Source organism: Pezoporus occidentalis, unplaced genomic scaffold, assembly GCF_034315485.1.
Source record: "Pezoporus occidentalis ecotype Australia unplaced genomic scaffold, CSIRO_AGI_Poc_V1 ctg88, whole genome shotgun sequence".
NCBI lineage: Eukaryota > Metazoa > Chordata > Aves > Psittaciformes > Psittacidae > Pezoporus > Pezoporus occidentalis.
Genome location: NW_026916242.1, coordinates 1,224,758 through 1,239,494, shown reverse-complemented (window position 1 = coordinate 1,239,494; position 14,737 = coordinate 1,224,758). Strand labels below are relative to the sequence as shown.

Below are 14,737 nucleotides of genomic sequence, written 5' to 3'. Positions count from 1 at the left end.
TTGAAACAAGCTCTGCTCATGTACTCTCACAGTAACACCAAACTGTTTCCTCAAGTCAACTGTACTGAACGTGGGCATGTGTAAAGGTGTAAAATGAAAACAGTGAGCATTGCTTTTCCTTAGGGAAAACAAACTTTCCTAGTGATGGTCATCTCATGTAGTAAGTGAAAAACAAGCACAAGGTGAACAATAATGTACACAAGGAATGGTAGGAAAACCATGCAGACCCTTCTGTTGCAGGGGCAGCATTGTGGCAGGCGTACTCTGAATCATACAAACCTCTGCCAGTTCAATTTGTTAGTCACTCGTGTTATGGCAACATGTCTAATATGAGGTCAGCATGGCAATTTCCTTAAGGTACACAGCTTTGGTGGCAGCAGTTAGGCACACCTCTTTTGACCTGAGGTCAATTCAGGGGTGCTGATTAAGACCATCATCTTAAGCAAATACAAAAAGCAGCAGGCCATGAAGTGTGGTATTATTTCCTTCCTAGGCAGCTGTATAGATCTTCAAACATGGAAAGGGACCCACCTGTACTGCATAATTGCCTGTCACAGGGCTCAGCTGGGTCTACTGCCTACACTCAGGCCAGACTTGGTCTGCCCAGAGACGCGGGTGTCTGTACAAGCAGACTGCCACAGTGCAGAGTGGGGATGGTCTGTGGTAGATAGCCTCTGGCTGGCTGCGCAGAGCAGAGAATGACCTTTTCGTGTTAAAATAAACCTAATGCTCCTTGCCAAAACGACTTGAATTGTCTTTGTTTGGAACCCTGAAAGTGAAATAAATGCACAAAACTGAAAACATAGTGCTCTCAAAAGGAAATGAGCTTTTACATAAATTCCTGTTTCTTCACTACTATATTTGACCTATTAGTTAAGTTTCCAAAGCGATAATTGCTTCCTAAGTCTGAGCTATGTATCTGCTGCATTGCCCTGCCTAAGCAGGAGATTTTAGAGGGGTGGTGAACTCACCACGTATAGCACACACTGTGCTGTTCTTTTGGCTGAGGGGTGCTGCAGCCTATCCTAGTGCAGATAGAGGTTGGAATCATAGCTGGAATGTATGGAATTAGTGGTCCTTGAACAGGAGTGGAGGAGTCATTGTGTTGCTCAAAAGAGAGAAACTGTAGTTGTGTCTGTGTCTTCTGAGAGCAGGGTGTAGAAGAGGCAGAAGTATCTTTGAATTTTCTTTCAACCACATTGTAAGAACACATGCATAGTCTATGAAATATGATTATACACTTTCCTTTTCTGGAACACACAGTGAATCAAAAGGGCATTTGGTAATTAATTACTTAGGCTGAAGAAGTCAATGAATGTGCAATGTTGGCACATTTATTTTAGCATCATCATTAAACTGTCTAGGACATTATGTTAAAAATACAGAATCTCATCTGTTTGGTTAGTAAATTAAGTGATCTTATGCATCTACTGTGTTTAGAAAGATTTAAGCTTTACATACCGAATGGTAGGATCGTGATGTAAAGTTTTACAGCCTCTTAACAGACCATGGGCTTGACAAGCTAGTACAGAAAAGGCCTCTTGTGGCTTTAACTGGGAAAGTGAATAGGCATGAGAAGTGTCTTTTCCTTTGCTTTCTACTTTTCCAGCAGCTGTTCAGTAAAGAGCTGTGTTCTCCAAAAATTCAAATTATTTCCTTAATTTTCTGACACGACCCTCCCCCACTCAGTACCTTAAATTGTTATAACCTGTCAAACTGGTTTTGTTAATTTTATTAGTGCTATTTCTAGAAGTGGAGTCTTCAGGGAATGAAGTCTAATCAGTCTGACACTAATTAACTGGTATTAGTAATAATATAAACTAATCAGAAGTCTGACATTTCAGCAGTAATGCATGAAAAGATCCTTTCCTGGACAGTACAGCTGGGAAGTGAGACACCTGAGACAGTAACAATCTCCATAGTGAAACCATCATGGTCAAAACTCCATATATTTCCAGCTGAAAGCAGAAAACAAAGATTGCTTCAGGTTCAGTTTCTGTTTTCCAGACCTATCTGAATGTGAAATTTTTTTGCAGAGCCAACTCAGTTACTTGGAATCCACACAAGATGATGGGAGTGTTGTTACAATGTTCTGCCATTCTTGTCCGGGAGAAGGTCTGCCTTATATTTAATAATTAAGCAGTTAAAAATAAAATTAAAAAGTAAATATCAAGCCCTACTTTTTAAGAGGGTTGTGAAAAATCCATTGAATTTCAAAACTTATTTTGGAAGGAGTAATTGTGTGGATTTGCATTGTTTAGGAATTTTTTTTTTCAGTTTTGATTTGGTGGGTGTTTTTTTTGGGGGGGTGTTTTTTTTTTAAGCTCTATTAGATCTTTAGTTGTTGATTTATTTTGCATATTCTAATAGCAACACTAGAGCGGTGCTACTATACTTCATCTGATCATCTGCTCTGTTGTTTCTATGATATACTGAGCATAGACCCTTGGTCTTAGTAATTAGTCACAGTCTAAACTGCTTGAATAAAAAACAATTGTTTTTCTCTTAGTTTTTTGAGAGTTTCTCAATTCAAGTCTTAATTCTTTTAAGCAATATGTATTTTCCTTAGATGATAAAAAAAATTCATGTCATCTGTAGATAAGACTAATTCTAGTGTCTACTAATTTCTGTCATGTCAATTGCTACTAGAAGAGGCTAGACAAAGTGGTCCCTGTGCATAGGGATGAAGCAGTTGTGAGTTCCAGCCCTAGGTCTGCCATTGCTCTTCAGGATGACCCATCTCTAAACTGAAGGCGTTTATTTGCCTTTATAAAACACTTTGACATCTATTGGAGATAAACACTAGCCGTTATTTAGTGCCATGCATGCTTATTGTGCTCAATGTTGCAGGATTTTGGCAAAATATTTTATTCTCTGTATGAGAACTTTGATAGGTGTTTTTATATTTATTAGATAAACCAGTGTCTTTGAGCTTCCAAGAATGACTAACAGAGTATAGAGGAGATGCAAACCATTTTAGAACTGTCCCATGTTTAAGACTTCTGTGTAACATAGAGGAATTTGTTCCTTTGTGTTTCCTTCAGAGATGTTTACCAATAATCCATAGGTTTCTATTGGTCTGTGGACCATGCTTATTTGTAAGCAAAAAATGTCTGGTTTAGGTCATTTGTATTTATATTTATCACTAATTTTGAGTGTCGTAAAGCTGGGCAATATATAAAGTTGAAGCCTTCACTTTCTTTTTTTTTTTTAAATAATTTTCTGTACCTGTCTGCTGCACAAGAGACCATAGCTTTATTCCAGTGTGCAATTTAACTCATCAAAAATTGAAGTCTTAAAAACACATAGCCTTACAAAGTGAAGTGGACAAAGCATCAAAAGCTAAGAATCCGTATTAATCTGAGAATGTTTTTCCAGGTGTGGGTGTGTGGGTATGTAAAACCAGATGACTACTCAGGGACAATTCTTCTGTATATATTCAAAATGCAGTTATCATATATCATTAATGATTACACTTTCTTATGCACATACACCATCTAAGTCATTTGTTTTAAGTACATGTTTTTCATTATAGGGTATACTTCAAGGCTGCAATCAAATGTGTGCAGGCTATCTCTTCCAGCCGGACAAACAGTATGATGTATCCTATGACACTGGAGACAAGGCAATACAGTGTGGTCGACATGTGGACATTTTCAAATTTTGGTTGATGTGGAAGGCAAAGGTAAATAATAAAAGTTTGGTTCAAAAATCTGAAAAGTATTTAATTTATAAGTCTCATGTAACTGAACTCTTTTTTTCTAAGATAAATGCCTTTGTAATTACGATCTCTAAATACACATTTATATGAGTAGTAAGTCAAAAAAGAGCCATTTAAATTGTGGAACAATGTTAGCCACCGATAAATTCAGCTGGAAATTAGGAGGAAAGTTTAAGACACTACATGAGTCCTATAGTAAAACCAGTGAACCAAAATGGTCGTTTGTTGTGATTCTATACACTCTTATCTGAATTTTCTGACAGATTGCTTGTAGTAGCAGCAGAGTAGACTTGATGATTTACAAGGGTCCTTTGAGCATCACCTTTCAATGCCTAGATTTTATAAGCAACTTTGAAGACAAAGCTTGTTTCTTAAGAAGCTTCGCCCAACTGATGATTTAACAGTTGATTCCCTGGTACTACTGTGGTGTGGCTGGATGGCTGAATTTAAGCGTGGACTTGTATACAGGTTTATGTGTTCACAAGATGAATGTCCAGGTAGTCAAGAAAACACATTTAATATTTATTTCTTTATCTGCAGTCATCTTACTACTATTACTCTTGCTCCTCTGCTGACAAAATGGGAATTCAGTTGGGTAACCTGCCTGCAGATTAATCTTTTTTATAAAACTGAGATTAAATGTAATGTCAAAACGCACAATCATAAAGCAGTTTTCACTTTGGGTGAGATTTAGACAGCAATAGTAAAGAACTTGCGATGATAAAAGATATTTTCATGAGGATTAGTTTACTGTTGAAGACTGAAGAAAGTTACAGAATTTACAGTTACTTCTAAGCAGATTGTAGACACGTCATACTTTATTTAAAAAGTACTTCAGAAAAAGAAACATAACATGTCTGCACAAAACACTTGTAACAATTATTTTAGTTATCAGCATAGGTTTGATTACCAGGCTAAGTACATTTCAGCTCAGGCTCAGTTCTTCCTCCAAAATAAATCATTTTGGTACCGTAATCCAGTAATGTGAAACTGCTTATGACACACTAGAATTGGACTGTGACTAACAACTTTGAAGTGTGTTGCTTATTTACCAAGTACTGACTACAGACACATTCAAAGCACGGACTGAATGTTTTTCTGATTCCCAGCTGAACACATTTTGTTAAAACTAACATGCAGACTCTACCTCTGCTGTTACATTCACCTGTTAAACTGACATCACTAAAAAAATAGAACACTAAAAAAATAGAACACTTCACAATAAATTAAAAAAATACAGTGGAAAACATAATGGATATGAGTCATATTTAAAATTCATAAGTAAGATAGTCGTGGGTGTGATTATATAAAAATAATATATAGTTGATCTGTATATCTGGAATTTAAATTTATCTGGAAATTAGTTACTTTTGATTCCTGTTTGGTCTTGAGACAAATTAAGATTCCTTGGACCTGAGTTCTCTGATGTATTAGATAAAACCTGTTTCTAGCAGATTGCATGATTATATTAAAAGAATGTTAAGAAAATACAATATTAGAAGCTATGGACATTTTTCCTTCAGCATTAGCCATCGTGAGTGATCATACTCTTGTCCTCATAGTAGAAATGTACAGCCTAGGTCCAGAGGTATTCTTGTGACTTTACCTTCTGTCGTTTTATTCAGTATAAAGAACTTACCCCACATATGCAGTAATTGAGGAGTGTACTTGTCTTTCTTATTTCTTCATTCATGTACAAAAAAAAACCCAAAACAACAAAACCCACAAGTTATTTTTTGTTTTTTGTTTTTTTCCTATTTTATTTATTCTCAACATTCATCTACTTTTCCTAAGATTATGATCTTTCAAAACAAAAACCAAATCAGATATGACAAAAGACCAGTGGGTAGGCAAATGACTTTCAGCAAACATATTGCAGGCTTGTGATTGCTGACTGTTTTAAATGCAAATTTCTTACACTGTTCAAAGGAAATAAATGATTTTCCAACTCTTACCCTTTCAACTGAGTTGCCATTCCATGTTCCTAGTCTTCCAGCAAGAGCTGAATAACTTAATATTCATAATATTTTTTGAAACTGGGGAAACCGAGAGCTGGAAATAATCTATCAAGAATATCAAACCCCCTTGTTATTATCATATTAAATCCTCTTAAAACAAGACCAAAACCAAACAGTGATTACAGTTAGGCCCCATTTAGCCACTTTTGTAGTGTTGATTAACTTTATTTTTTAATTACAAGAAACAATACCGCTAAATATTTTTTTGACAGCAAACACTTTAGAGTGAAGCCTATCTGAAAAGGTAAACGCATTGGAGTAGGAAAAATGATCACATAGCTAATACTTTCTTTTTAAACAGGGTACTGTAGGATTTGAAAATCAGATCAACAAATGCCTGGAGCTGGCAGAATATCTCTACACTAAAATCAAAAACAGAGAAGAATTTGAGATGGTTTTTGAAGGGGAGGTAAGTTTTCTTTAACCTGTGCATAGGAAACAAATCTATATGGAACTTTGAAAACAGCCTTCACACTTTTCACATTTCTTCAAGCCGATTATACAAAACTGCTTTTATTTTCCGAAGAACTACGTGACTATTGACACCTGGGCAGTTTTTTTGCTGAATGCATGTGGGTTTGTACTGTAAATGTCAGATTTATCTCATGCTTTTCTGCAGAAAACATCTCAGTTTAGGCCATGAAGACTACCTTAATACAATCTTCTCACGCTGAGATTCCCTATTATAACATACATAACTGTGAATGAGCTGTACTGCTGTATGTTCTGTTGGTAGTGCCACAGCACTTGATGGATAGAATAACAAATATACTTTGTCTCCATTTACTAAGGAAAGGAAAATTGTGTTACCCTTGCTGTGATCCTGGAAGCCAGTTCCTCATAAAACTGCAGGAAGGTAGAAAGCATTTGCGCTTCATTAGTACCCTAAAATATTATAAGTGGAACAATGTATAGGGAATCCAAGACAGCAGATGAAACCAGCATCACTATAATCCATTTGGTTTTGTTTTAACATGCAGAACTGGGAAAGATAATGGTATATTTTGTCTTTCACACTGTGCTAATGTATGCTACTGACTAACCTTTAGTGCGTGATTGAGGTGCATTATTTTGGTTATTGACGTATGTATTCGGTTCTTTTTGCAGCCAGAGCATACAAATGTATGTTTTTGGTATATTCCACCAAGTCTCAGGGGCATGCCAGACTGTGATGAGAGAAGAGAAAAATTACACAGGGTATGTGGTTTTTGTTAAATGCAAAAATGTAGCCTATTTCAACCCAGAGTATTCTGCTCATTAAAAATAACGTATCTGTGTGTTGACAACTGTTCCAGATTCTGGGACGTCAGTTTTCCAATTGCTAGTCATGACCTTGATGTTTATTCACCTTTGTCTCCTATTTATACTGAGCCTGAAGTCATATTTCTTCTATAGAACTTGATACAGAGCATAGCCAGTTAGTTTTATTATCACTTCTGCGCTCCCAAGTGTTACAGATCTTTAAAAAGCAGGCAAAAAGGCATCCCAGCCCTGTTCGAATAGGACAGCATATCAGCAAGAGAAAGGGAAGGGTAATTATTTGAAAATGCTGGGACAGGTAAAGGACATGGAAACCAGTCAGTCTTTCTCAGGTCTTTATTTGTATTATAAATGTGCTTGGTTAGTCATGCATTAATGCATTCCAATGAAAATTAATACCCTTTGGAAAATTTTGGGATAAATTTATTTGCAGTAATGATTAGAGGGAAGTGAAGACATCATAGAGGCAGAACCAGGAAAAATACTTAGGTCTAGAGGGAAGTGAAATACATTAATTTTGTAGTGGCATTTTAGACAGACAAAAATGGAATGAAATGCACTCAGGAGGCAAAAGAATGAATTTGGTTGTTAAAGTGAGTTGCAATTTGTTTTATGTTTGGGAAGGGAGAAGAATAGGTAAACTTAGGAGGTGTTGTAGAGGATTTTATGTCTACATCACAGTGGGGAAAGACCACAGAAGAGTATAAAAAATCCTGGGTCAACCCAATGAAGTGTTAAATAAAGAAATTACCAAAAAAGAGAGAAAAGAGGAAGATAGGTAAGAAGGATGAAATGTTTGACATGACCCTATTCAACGTTAGAAGACATTATAAAGCATCCTACAAAACGGTAAAAAAGCCAGACATTTGCCCTTGGCTGACAGTGAGCAGGAGAAAGAAGGTCTGGATGGAAAAACTGGGCTCACTCAATACCAAATTTTAAGACTGTCAGAATATTATTCCTTGAAAATTAAAGTGAGAAAGTGAGACTGTGGTAAATGCACAGTACTGCAAAACTGCTGGGAGGTTTCCATATCTTATGCTAACAGAAAATATTCTTTATAACTTCAGATCTTACTGAAAAATTTCCACCTTTGTTGTGTCCCCCTCCTCTAAGAAAATAACTTTGATAACATGTAATATTCTCATGGAAAACATCATTACCCTCACAAAGGAGGTCCTGGAGTAGATTTTCATAAAAAGAACACATTTCTTCATGACAAAATCTTCAGTACAAAGAAATGACATGTACATTTAATATATAAAATTATTACATAGTGAATGCTCTAGGATGTTGTTAGTCTATTAATCAAAAAGATGGATGTTATCATTGTCAATTTTGCTTTAAATATCCAATCCTACATATTTAGGTTTTCAAGTTTTTTTCTGTTACATATCTGTCTATGGGAACTAGTGTCTTTATGATCGGTCCATGTATTTTTTCCAAACTAAGCAATGATGTGATATAAAAAGAAAGAATTTTTTTTTAAAAATTACTCTTCTCTCTCTTTCTCTCTTAAATCATAAAGGTGGCACCAAAAATCAAAGCACTGATGATGGAGTCAGGTACTACGATGGTTGGATATCAGCCTCAGGGTGATAAAGTCAACTTCTTCCGAATGGTCATCTCAAACCCAGCAGCAACTAAGTCTGACATTGACTTCCTCATTGAGGAAATAGAGAGATTGGGGCAGGAGCTGTAGTACATTGATTGAATTGTTTATTTCTCTAATTCACTGTTTTCCAGTGCTGGATAATTTTTAAACCCAGTTCTGTAGAACATGTTTTAAGGAAATTCTCTTTCTGTGAGTTCCAATCTCCTAAGGCATCCTTAAATAAAACAACTGTAGGATACTGAAACATATATGTGTTGGTAGATCATATTACTGAGGGAAAATGTATTATCTTGAAGTTGAAGTACAATTGACTCTTATGTTGGTCTTGTTTATTGTAGCCAGCAGGAAACTAATGAGTCCTAAAATAGCAAATTAAGAGCTCTGCACAGTATATATGTACAGTATAAATAAATATATATATAATTATATATATATACATACATATATATAAAGTGGGTATAAACTTAGATCTAAGCCACAGCATGTTTTCCACTTTAAGAGAATTAACTTTTCCTTCAACAACTAATGATGTGGATAATGTGCTACAGACTTTTCTGCCAGCTAAAATTAGACATATAGAAATGTTTCAAAAATGTAGATTCTTAGGAGCTAAAGAAAATGTATAACAGTATTAAATCTTGTTGTTGGTGCTTCTCTTAAATACGAAACAGCAATCTCTAACAGCACCTTTGAGTATAATAGTTGTATTTCCCCTTTAGTGTCACATCAGGGGATAATAGTAGCAGAGTCATTGTAACAGTTATATTATTGCTGTATTTTTAGAGGTTAATTTGTGTAGATTGTGTATATTATTGTTAAATGACTTTGTGTAAAAGGATTTAAATGTAATAGTTTTGCAACAAGATAACTGTTGAATTGTAGGTATATGAAATATTTGCTTATTTATATGCAGAGATTTACCATGCTGAAGAGTTGTCTTGTATTTTCTTCCATTTGTAATGTATCCTATTTATATATTATTGAAGTTCTAAATAATGTTTATGGTATTTTAGTGTCTTTGTGAGCCAAAGAAAAAAAGACAAAAAATTAGTTGATACTTTAATTTAAATCCTAGTGCCCTTAAAGTAATAACTTATGGATAATTTTTCTGAATATAAGGAATTCTAACACTGTGTATAGACTGTCAGATGATGAAATCCTTTTAATCTATTAGAATTTTCAGTTTTATTTCTTGTGATGTCAGACTGTTTGTTCAGTGTTCTGAATGCTTTTCTAGTGAATAATTGTTACTAACCAAGGCCCCTGTTTTTTATTTGAATTTCAGGACTAATCTCTAAAGGCCATTTTAACTAAATTCTGTGGGAGTTTTAAGCAGCGTCATTCTTTTAGTGAAATGGAATTCACTATGTGTTTGGAGCTTATAAAATAAATAAACCCAAAAGTAATCTCGGAATCTTTAAATATAGCTGGCTTGTCACAACAATTTCAACTGGCTAGACTTTTCAAAGTATAGGAACCAGATTCATCTTGCAGCTTATTCAGTTTTAATCATTAGATAATCAATACTACCAAATGGAAAACTCTATACTGGAAACAGAGTAGTGGAACAAAACGAAGATTCAATAATCCGCTGTCTACTGAGTTACTGTCATGGTGATTAATGGAATATGCTAATTTCAGATCTTTTCATACAGGATTCTATGGCTATCTCCTATATAAATCAGTAATAACTTGCTCCCCCTCCACCAAATCAGTAATAACGTTAAATTATTTTTGAAAGAGCCAATGAAATGCAGTAATGCTATGCAGTTTTTACAGCCTCTCTCACTCCCTTCAGTCCTGTTGAATGGCAGCTAGAGTGAGGAGAGTTTTCCATCCTGCAGGTCCCACTGGTTGTCTTCTGAGGATGCTGTCTCACTTCTTTGGCTGCTTCAGAGCAGGGAGAAGGAAGAAGCTGTCATGGTGACTACCATACCATACAGAACAGCCTTCCCAGTTTTTCACAGGGTGTATTGCTTATCCCTCTTCCATAACTTTCTACTTTCTGAGTACAGAGAGAAGTTTGTGTTAAAGAGGAAGTACGTTACATTCTGATTTACAGGCTTCTGCCTGATTTCTGGTCTCTGTCAGTTTTACTTTACTCAAAGGGCAGCTACAGAAGATTGAAAGATTTCTCTTTCTTCTTCATGAGAAACCATATGAAATAGTATAATCAATGCAAAGATACATAACTGCTGACCTAGCTTCACTAGGGGATTTTACATCCGCCACACAAGCAGCATCATGTTCCTTGTGATTTTTGCAACCAGTTCTTAGGTGGGAATTTCTGACTTCCTCCACATCTATCGTCAAGATATTTCAGCAACTGTATTACTAAAGATTCCAACTTACCCTTAGTCTTCTAACCTGAATATTTTAACATCATGGACCTTGTATCCAGCTCATCATTTCAATATTCTAACAGTATTTTATTGTATTTGAAATATTATATCTCCTTAAAGCATGTATCTCCTTATAAACTAAGTGAAGAGAATAATCCTTATGTAACTGATCTGAACTAGGAAATACCATAATATGGCTTATTAGCATTCATACAGCAATCCTTAGACAGTCCTGAGATGTAGTCAGAAATAGATACAGGTCTCTTCAGCACGTATATGATGTTTTGCTTGCTAAATTTTCCACTTCTTCATTTAATAGAGTATCTTGTGTTTTGGAGGTCAAAAGCATCAGAGGTTCTACCTATTTCCATTGTTGGTTTGCAATTAGATGGGAATAATGGAGCTCCTCCTTCCTGTTTCAGAAATGAGACAGTTAACACAGAGGTGTTTTCTCTGAAGACATGGGAGTTAGATTTATTTTCCTGCCCTCTGCATTTTATCTTGCCTTTCTGCAGTGTTGTGTCTTGACACAGATGACACACAAAATTAGATTTTTGCAAAGCTTTTCATTCTAATAACAGGCTCTGGAGTGTTTCCCTATTACACATACCATGTTCCACAGGCACAGGGTTCCTATTAATTTCTGACTTGGTTAGCTGATTTTAACAGAGCAGTTATGGTCATCATTGATGATAAAACTCATCTGTGTTTTCTTCTCAGTAGGCAGTTTTCATCTGGTATGTAACATCTCATATGTTACAGCTTCTCAGACAAAGCTTACCTGGAATTTGCCTGCTTTTTAATCCATACACTGTGAGAGATCAGTAAGTATGCATGCACAGTGGTGTTGACTAATTCAAAGCATTGTAATTCCAGGTGAGTGACTTTATTTCTGAGGTTTAAAATATACTCTAAGGTAGCAATTTTGCTTTTAAAGTCACATGAACAATCACTGTAATTTTGTGGGGGTGAGTTCACATCAAACAAACAGTAGGCAAGATCTTAGGTGAACACGTAGCTGCAGTGCTCAACTGATGTAATTTATTTGGAAAAGACTGACCACTGGATAAAAATCAACAGCAGCTGTTGGTGTTGAATGAGAAAAATTCTGATTGTATAATTAAAAGTACATTTTAGAGAAGATAGATGATACCATTCATGGCAGATAGACGGAACCAGAGGCCTTGGGAATAACGCAGGATTTTAAATCCATCTTGACTTAGTTCATAAACTGTTTTTTGAATGGTGAAAAATATGAAGAGATTTTTTAAATGGAATCTCTGTTTTGTGGTTTAAGAAATGTTGAAGTTATAAAGATATGCAATGCAGTTTTAATTTTTCAATAAAAGTTGATCTTAAAACTGTCTAATTTGTCTCATATAATTTTTGCTAGCTCCTTTGTTTCCCTAAGAATATGAGACAAAAGCCATACAATGTTATCACTCACATTAAAAACAGTAAGGTGAATACTAAGGCTGTTGGTTAGTTTTAATTGTGAATTGAATGTAAGCTTGTACCAACACAGGCTGAGGAAGAATGACATGCTCTGAACCTTGATTGGTTTGAATAGGGTTGTCCAGACATTAGTACTGTCTAGAAATACTAAAAAATAGAGAATCTAAACATCTTTCTGTGTGGTGTTTTGTGTGGTTTCTGAAATCATCATCGAGTTTTTACAGAGGACCAGAGAAAGTAAACAGGAACTTTGGAGTGGGTAAAAAGTATAAGATCAAGCCCTTGTGGTAAAAGCTCTGCTATCAATTCTCTGGATATATTTATAAAACTTATTTCTTGTAATGCAGGTCTTACTCCCAGGAAGACTTGAATATATGCTCACTTTGCATACTTTTGATCTCAGTGTTTGTTTATTAAGCACATTTAAGCCTGCACACAATTAGAAGTAGGATATTTTTATGCAAAGAATCTACTTTACTGAAAACCATCTTTTCTGTATGTAAAAAACTGCTGGACAGAAACAGGCATAAAGGTATATTGAACAGAGTTGTTTCAGCACTTCTGTGACATAGAACTGTCGTTTATTTTAACAGCATCTAATAAATTGAATTTTGACTGCTTTTAGGGTAGGATGAGCATCCTTCAAATAGGGTGAGTTTTCTTTGCAAGTAAAAGAATTTTATGCAGCAAACCGAGCATGAGGAAAACACATACTGCAAAGAAACTTACGAAGTCCATTAGTGTAGCATGAAAATGCCATAATGTAAGGCACTAAAAATTATGGGTGATGATTGCATCATGCATGAGCATTAATGAGTGTTCAACTTCATGCAGACTGCTCAATGTTAGGACCACAGTGAGACTGTGGTCCTAACAGTCACTGTACGGCTCACAGTGGTCAACAGAATTAGATGTGCCTGAATTTCTTCTTTAGCGTTCTATAATATGCAAATTGTAAACGTTATGTTTGGGGTGATGACACATAAATCAGGAATACCACTCACTCAAGAACTGCAACTAAGCTGAAGAGGAAATGAGAAGACACAAGCACTGACTGAAAGTAAAGTTTAAAAGGAAGGATGGCTGCACAGTGTGGAAGGATCAGACTTCTGGACAAAGCAGGATAAAATTAGGGGTAGAATAAAAGAGAAGATGCATACAGAACTTTTAAGTTGACCTGATAAAGAAAGAAAAAAGTAAATCTGTTTCTCTGTTTTTAGGTAATCTGCTCAGCATCTGAATATAATTATTTCAGGCTGGATAAGTATATTTATTGTGTGCATTTGTGAATGTCTTTATATTTCTTGATATAAAACACAAGGACACATGCATGTACATAAATGAAGTCTTGCATCATGTGGACTGTTTTGTGTAGGACTTTTCAGGGCATCTGGAAGATTCTTGAAGTATAACATTATCAAGTATATCGTTAAGGAAATAGTAAATAGGCTTCCCTTTGAAAGTATGTGTGTGTGTTGTGTGTGTACATGAAGGGTTCAATCTCTACCATGAAAACTTCTTAAATTATATACCTTTTAACAGGATACCAGTCTAGTTCATCTGAGAACAGTTAGTTTGAGGCAGGAGTGACTGTGTGAAAACTTTTGGCCTTGTTTTATGTGAAAGGTGTTGTGCCATGACAATAGAAATATGTGAGACCATAGCAGGTGATAAGAAATGGAAAAAAACTTAAGTTTAACATTTCAAGAAACCAAAAAAACTGTCACCACAAGCAAAGTCAACAAATGTAAATACAATTTCTCTAACTTAGATTTACAGAAGCCTATCATCCCTGACCACAATGCAAGCTGATTTGAAGCCATATCTGCTTGGTGCAACATCAGCAAGAGTTTGGATGATGCTGGTGTGGAGAGCAAGCATACTGGCCTTCAAAAAAACCCAAACAAACTTGAATGCTAACTTTAAACTGAACAGGTAAAAATGTCTCTGAAAAGCCAATTGAGAAAGCTACGTTTTTCACTCAGTGTCATGTTGGTCACTGCTTTTTTTGTCTTCTGAAGATTGCATGTATTATAAATTACATTAATGTAATAACACATGTATTGCCTTATTCATTTAAAACAACACAATATATTGCCTTATTAATTAGGACTTTCTATGGGCTCCAAAAAAGGTCATTAATCTCAATTAAGCTTCTTCCTTTACATTTGGGAAGGATGCCTGCAAGGTAAGACTGACATTTGTGGTTGTGGACATAGGGCCAGACTGGCCACTAGATTGTACAGGATGAACTCTTTATTTACATCACTTTTAACTTCTTATGGTTCCTTGTTGCATTGTCAGTCTCTTTCAGCTAGTTCACTCC

General features: G+C 35.5%; 1 protein-coding gene across 2 annotated transcripts in view; it reads left to right on the top strand.

The window, feature by feature from the left end:
• GAD1 (glutamate decarboxylase 1) overlaps positions 1-12,325 on the top strand; it is a 33,671-nt gene extending 21,346 nt beyond the window's left edge. For both annotated transcript variants that reach the window (XM_062604786.1, XM_062604787.1), the window contains exons 13-17: positions 2,037-2,115; positions 3,536-3,685; positions 6,041-6,148; positions 6,847-6,936; positions 8,528-12,325. In XM_062604786.1, coding sequence (XP_062460770.1) covers positions 2,037-2,115; positions 3,536-3,685; positions 6,041-6,148; positions 6,847-6,936; positions 8,528-8,701 — 601 coding nt within the window. In that variant the 3' untranslated portion in view covers positions 8,702-12,325. The remainder of the gene's footprint in view (positions 1-2,036; positions 2,116-3,535; positions 3,686-6,040; positions 6,149-6,846; positions 6,937-8,527) is intronic.
• The last annotated feature ends 2,412 nt before the right edge of the window (positions 12,326-14,737 follow it).